Source organism: Oreochromis aureus, linkage group 13 (assembly GCF_013358895.1).
Source record: "Oreochromis aureus strain Israel breed Guangdong linkage group 13, ZZ_aureus, whole genome shotgun sequence".
Lineage (NCBI taxonomy): Eukaryota > Metazoa > Chordata > Actinopteri > Cichliformes > Cichlidae > Oreochromis > Oreochromis aureus.
The window spans coordinates 35679564-35685743 of NC_052954.1; the positions used below are offsets into that span (position 1 = coordinate 35679564).

The 6180-nt window shown below is 42.8% G+C and overlaps 1 protein-coding gene across 5 annotated transcripts in view; it reads left to right on the top strand.

The window, feature by feature from the left end:
- ubr2 (ubiquitin protein ligase E3 component n-recognin 2) overlaps positions 1–853 on the top strand; it is a 78940-nt gene extending 78087 nt beyond the window's left edge. For all 5 annotated transcript variants that reach the window (XM_039621913.1, XM_039621914.1, XM_039621916.1 and 2 more), the window contains one exon: positions 48–853. In XM_039621913.1, coding sequence (XP_039477847.1) covers positions 48–189 — 142 coding nt within the window. In that variant the 3' untranslated portion in view covers positions 190–853. The remainder of the gene's footprint in view (positions 1–47) is intronic.
- Positions 854–6180: the final 5327 nt, after the last annotated feature.

Consider the following 6180-nt stretch of genomic DNA (forward strand, 5'->3'; position numbering starts at 1 on the left):
CACCCCTAACCACGCCCTCTACCTGTTTGTTTATTTGTTTGTTACAGGCGTGGGAATCCTCTCCACCTGTGTGCCGAGCGTTACAGGAAGATCGAGCGTCTGTGGCGCCAGCACGGCATTGCTGAGGTCATAGGTCACGCCCAGGAGGCCAATCAGGCGCTGGTTGCTATTGACTGGCAGCACCTGTGATGTTTGACTCTGCGCTGCCCCTGCCCTTAGAGAGACACTGATTGGCTCTCAATTGTGTCCCGCCCCTTTCTATATAAAACCACATCCTTGAACCAATAAGCTGCCTGCTTGATGCTGAGTTGCTTTCAGGGATTTTTCACCTTTGACCCTCCACATGTCTCCCCACCAATCAGTGTGGGACAGGAACAGGAAGCTCGAATTCAGTCCAGTGACGTCCTGCCTCCTGACTTCAAACACATCACTATCCTCATTTCTGATTGGCTAAGAGCATAAAGCAGCCGTCTCCATGGTAGCAGATTGATGGATGGACGGCATATCGATCAGTATAGTGTCTGGTAGGGGTGGAGCTTCAGCTTAGGACTAATCAGTGAAGACATATCAGAGCACATATCAGCAATCGATCGCTTTTTACTTTAGTTTAACATTTTGCTTAGAGCTGATTGGTGGCGTGCTGTGTGATGTCACTTCCTGTGTTTTACTTTTGAATGCTGAGAAATTTTATTTAAAACATGGCCCGGTCAGGTCTTCAGCGTTTGTTTTTTGGGGTATTTTTTAATGGCCGTCAGCTGAGCGCCTCATTGATCACATGACCTGTTAATATGTGAATTCCTGTATAAACAAGGACGTGTATGATAAAAACAATAAAAACTTTAAAGTGACATCACTTCCTGTCAGTTCATCACTTCAGGTGGAAGAGACCCTGTTATGAGGACATAGGCCGTTTCTCAGTTCTCAAGTACGCGAGCACGTACTCGCGTTCTCGGTGAGTACGTACTCGCCGAGAACGCACGGGAGTACGTACCCGCTGAGAACGCGAGCACGGACTCGGCGATATGTACAATTGGAACACCTGCGTACGTGATGATGTCACAGGTCCGGAGTTTTTACTGCCGTCCCCTCCTAATTTAACTGTGAGTAACATGTTATGAAGCTTAACTTTAATCACAGCCAAACCGGTTTACTCAGGAACAAATAAAACACTGAAATAAACCAAACATTAACATTTAGAAGTGATCTAAGTGACTTATATATCATTTTTAACCTCAGTAGTGAAACCTCTATTAATAAAAATAGTGTACATGTACATACGTGTACATACCTTAATAAAAACAAGCAGGTGAGATGTTAGAACGCTTTTATTTCTATTTTAGTGGACACTCAATACTATAGACAGCTGCTGGGGTTTCTTTAACCTGAGTAGTGAGAAGTCCGCGAGCGGGGGGGGGGGTTGAAAACGATGTGCCGGGAGTCCGCTGTTGAGTTTTGGGCGAAATGCATTCTGGGATATTTAGCTGTACCAAGTCCACACCGATGCATGCTCGATAAAACGGTCGGAGCGAGAACACATCCGGGACTTTTTCGCGTTCTCGGCTTGATGCGTACTTCGAATTGGAACAGTACTTGGTCTCCGACTGATGACGTATCACGAGTACACGAGAACGCAAGTACGCACAAGTACGCATATTGAGAAACGCCCATCGACTTTCCAGTAAACCTGCTCTTAATTCAATTCAATTCAGTTTTATTTATATAGCGCCAAATCACAACAAAAGTCGCCTCAAGGCGCTTTATATTGTACAGTATATCCTATAATAATAGATACAGAGAAAAACCCGACAATCATATGACCCCCTATGACAGGGGTGGGCACCGAGGGCTGGTGTCCCTGCAGGTTTTACATGTGTCCTTGAACCAACACAGCTGATTTAAATGGCTAAATTATCTCCTCAACATGTCCTGATGTTCTCCAGAGGCCTGGTAACGAACTAATCATTTGATTCAGGTGTGTTGACCCAAGGTGAGATCTAAAACCTGCAGGGACACCGGCCCTCGGGGCCTGGAATTGCCCACCCCTGCCCTATGAGCAAGCACTTTGGCGACAGTGGGAAGGAAAAACTCCCTTTTAACAGGAAGAAACCTCCGGCAGAACCAGGCTCAGGGAGGGGCGGGGCCATCTGCTGTGATTGGTTGGGGTGAGAGAAGGAAACAGGATAAAGACATGCTGTGGAAGAGAGACAGATTAATAACAGATATGATTCGATGCAGAGAGGTCTGTTAACACATAGTGAGTGAGAAAGGTGACTGGAAAGGAAAAACTCAATGCATCATGGGAATCCCCGGCAGCCTACGTCTATTGCAGCATAACTAAGGGAGGATTCAGGGTCACCTGATCCAGCCCTAACTATATGCTTTAGCAAAAAGGAAAGTTTGAAGCCTAATCTTGAAAGTAGAGATAGTGTCTGTCTCCTGAATCCAAACTGGAAGCTGGTTCCACAGAAGAGGGGCCTGAAAACTGAAGGCTCTGCCTCCCATTCTACTTTTAAATACTCTTACCTGCCAGGTGGGTCAAAACTGCAGAGGTAAACAAGTAGCTAACCAATAAACTGAGAAAACACCTGCTGGAGGGGGAGCTTGTTCGAGTGAAGCAAAGTTGGTTGGTTTTTTTTTATATTGACAATTTTTAATTGCACTGAGCAAAATAAACATCAGCACAAATATGAAAATCCCATAACAGGTAAGAATGTGTGTGTATTGCTCATATTGAGGTGTATTCATTTATAGGTGATTTACTGTATCAGAAACTTCTGTCAGGGTCAGTCGAGTCGCTTTCTTGTGGATGGCTAGGTGACGTCAGCGACGCGACAAATCGTCAGCGATTCGTCAGGAACCTGAGAAGTTGATGACAGTACTTAGAGGTGAAACCATTTTGAATTTTATTCTATTTTATTAATTAATTTTTTTGGCTTGTCAGTGATTGATACATCCGTTTTTAAGTTGGCTCTTAAAAGCTCCTTCAGCTTTGCCTCATCTGACCGATGCCACTGGTAAGTAAGCCCGCTCTTTTCAGACTTACTCAGGGCTTCTTTAGGTTTTCTCATTTTTTTAGGTTTTCCCAGTCTTCTCATTTTTTTTTTTTATTATCTTTATTTGGAATGGACAAGAAAAATCCATCTGCATAGCAGTATATGAATAACATGGGAACAGAGTCCTTCCAGGTTTTTAGATTAAGTCCAGGAGAGCAAATGATAAACACAGTGATCAACAGGTGCATATTATCCTCCACTGGCTATTACTAGGAGAGTTGCTCACATGCTCTCCAAAAGGAGATACATAGAACACATTACATGGAACTATAAACAAGAACTGGGGGGATGCCCATGCTGCTGCCATGGTGAACAAATAAATATATAAACAATAGTAATATAAGTAAATTAAAAAAAAAAAAAAGTGAATTAACAATGGTCAGAAATTAGAAAAGTAGATTACAAAAATACAAGTAACAGTGAGATCAAGTGAAGTCAGCCCTTGTGGGGGTAATGAATAGGATCCAATTGTTCCAAATTTGGTAGAATTTGGCCTTTTGATTTCTTAACAGATATGTCAGTTTTTCCATCCTAAATATCTCTAAAATGATCCCAAACCAGTCATCCAGGGTAGGCTGGACTGGGCTCAACCATCTTCTAGTAATTGTTTTTTATAACTTGCCACCAAGAGTAATTGCGCCAACTTGATCTCACTCCTACGTTCCAGAAAAGGGACCAGACCCATGTATAAGACCTTAAAATCTAAAGGTATTTGAACATTAAAGACTACGCTTAAGGAGGCCTGGACACCCATCCAGAAATTTTTTAACTTGGGACAGTCCCAAAAGACATGAAAATGGTTAGCAACAGTCGAGCTGCATTGTCTCCAGCATTGCATATGAGCCCCTTTATATCTCTCTTGATATGGTTTCTTGAAGTATCTAATAATATTCTTCCAGCCATGTTCCTTCCAGCTCATAGAACTGGATGTGGACCACTGGCAGCACCAAACATTTTCCCACTCCCCCACAGAAATAGCAATCCCTGATTCCCTTTCCCATTTATCTTTAGTGTATAAAGTGTTATCCTCGCTGGCACTAGAGAGAGCTTTGTATAGTTTAGAAATGGATTTAGTAGGGGTCATGGTTGTGGCATTTTTCAGGATGAGGAAAAAATGCGACTCGGCATCATTAAAGTCGGACAATTTGCATTCATGATCAATACAGGGAGTGCAGAATAATTAGGCAAATGAGTATTTTGTCCACATCATCCTCTTCATGCATGTTGTCTTACTCCAAGCTGTATAGGCTCGAAAGCCTACTACCAATTAAGCATATTAGGTGATGTGCATCTCTGTAATGAGAAGGGGTGTGGTCTAATGACATCAACACCCTATATCAGGTGTGCATAATTATTAGGCAACTTCTTTTCCTTTGGCAAAATGGGTCAAAAGAAGGACTTGACAGGCTCAGAAAAGTCAAAAATAGTGAGATATCTTGCAGAGGGATGCAGCAGTCTTAAAATTGCAAAGCTTCTGAAGCGTGATCATCGAACAATCAAGCGTTTCATTCAAAATAGTCAACAGGGTGGCAAGAAGCGTGTGGAAAACCAAGGCGCAAAATAACTGCCCATGAACTGAGAAAAGTCAAGCGTGCAGCTGCCAAGATGCCACTTGCCACCAGTTTGGCCATATTTCAGAGCTGCGACATCACTGGGTGCCCAAAAGCACAAGGTGTGCAATACTCAGAGACATGGCCAAGGTAAGAAAGGCTGAAAGACGACCACCACTGAACAAGACACACAAGCTGAAACGTCAAGACTGGGCCAAGAAATATCTCAAGACTGATTTTTCTAAGGTTTTATGGACTGATGAAATGAGAGTGAGTCTTGATGGGCCAGATGGATGGGCCCGTGGCTGGATTGGTAAAGGGCAGAGAGCTCCAGTCCGACTCAGACGCCAGCAAGGTGGAGGTGGAGTACTGGTTTGGGCTGGTATCATCAAAGATGAGCTTGTGGGGCCTTTTCGGGTTGAGGATGGAGTCAAGCTGAACTCCCAGTCCTACTGCCAGTTTCTGGAAGACACCTTCTTCAAGCAGTGGTACAGGAAGAAGTCTGCATCCTTCAAGAAAAACATGATTTTCATGCAGGACAATGCTCCATCACACGCGTCCAAGTACTCCACAGCGTGGCTGGCAAGAAAGGGTATAAAAGAAGAAAAACTAATGACATGGCCTCCTTGTTCACCTGATCTGAACCCCATTGAGAACCTGTGGTCCATCATCAAATGTGAGATTTACAAGGAGGGAAAACAGTACACCTCTCTGAACAGTGTCTGGGAGGCTGTGGTTGCTGCTGCACGCAATGTTGATGGTGAACAGATCAAAACACTGACAGAATCCATGGATGGTAGGCTTTTGAGTGTCCTTGCAAAGAAAGGTGGCTATATTGGTCGCTGATTTGTTTTTGTTTTGTTTTGAATGTCAGAAATGTATATTTGTGAATGTGGAGATGTTATATTGGTTTCACTGGTAAAAATAAATAATTGAAATGGGTATATATTTGTTTTTTGTTAAGTTGCCTAATAATTATGCACAGTAATAGTCACCTGCGCACACACAGATATCCCCCTAAAATAGCTAAAACTAAAAACTACTTCCAAAAACATTCAGCTTTGATATTAATGAGTTTTTTGGGTTAATTGAGAACATGGTTGTTGTTCAATAATAAAATTATTCCTCAAAAATACAACTTGCCTAATAATTCTGCACTCCCTGTATATGATCTCAGCTGTAGATATCTGTGAAAGTCGTATTTTGTCAGGTTGTGTTTGTCCCGCAAGGTCTCAAAACTGAGCACAATATTTCTATGAGTAAGAGAGAGGAATGTCGTAAGGCCATAAGATATCCATGCTTTAAAGTTAGAGTCGTGTCTGTTTGGAATAAAATCTGAGTCGAAAGCAAACCACCTAAAAATTTTTAACATTTTGTGTATCCCGCAAATGTTGATTACCTTCTGCCAAACTTGGAGGGTGTGGGTTAACCAGGGGTTCCCCAACTTTTCCAGCCGACACATTAGACCCTTATCTGCCATTACAGCTTGTAGAGGGAATCGGTCCAACAGGCTGGACTCCAGTTCCTTCCACCTAGCCGTGTATGTTTTGTTGCACCAATATAAGAGGGGGGTTATT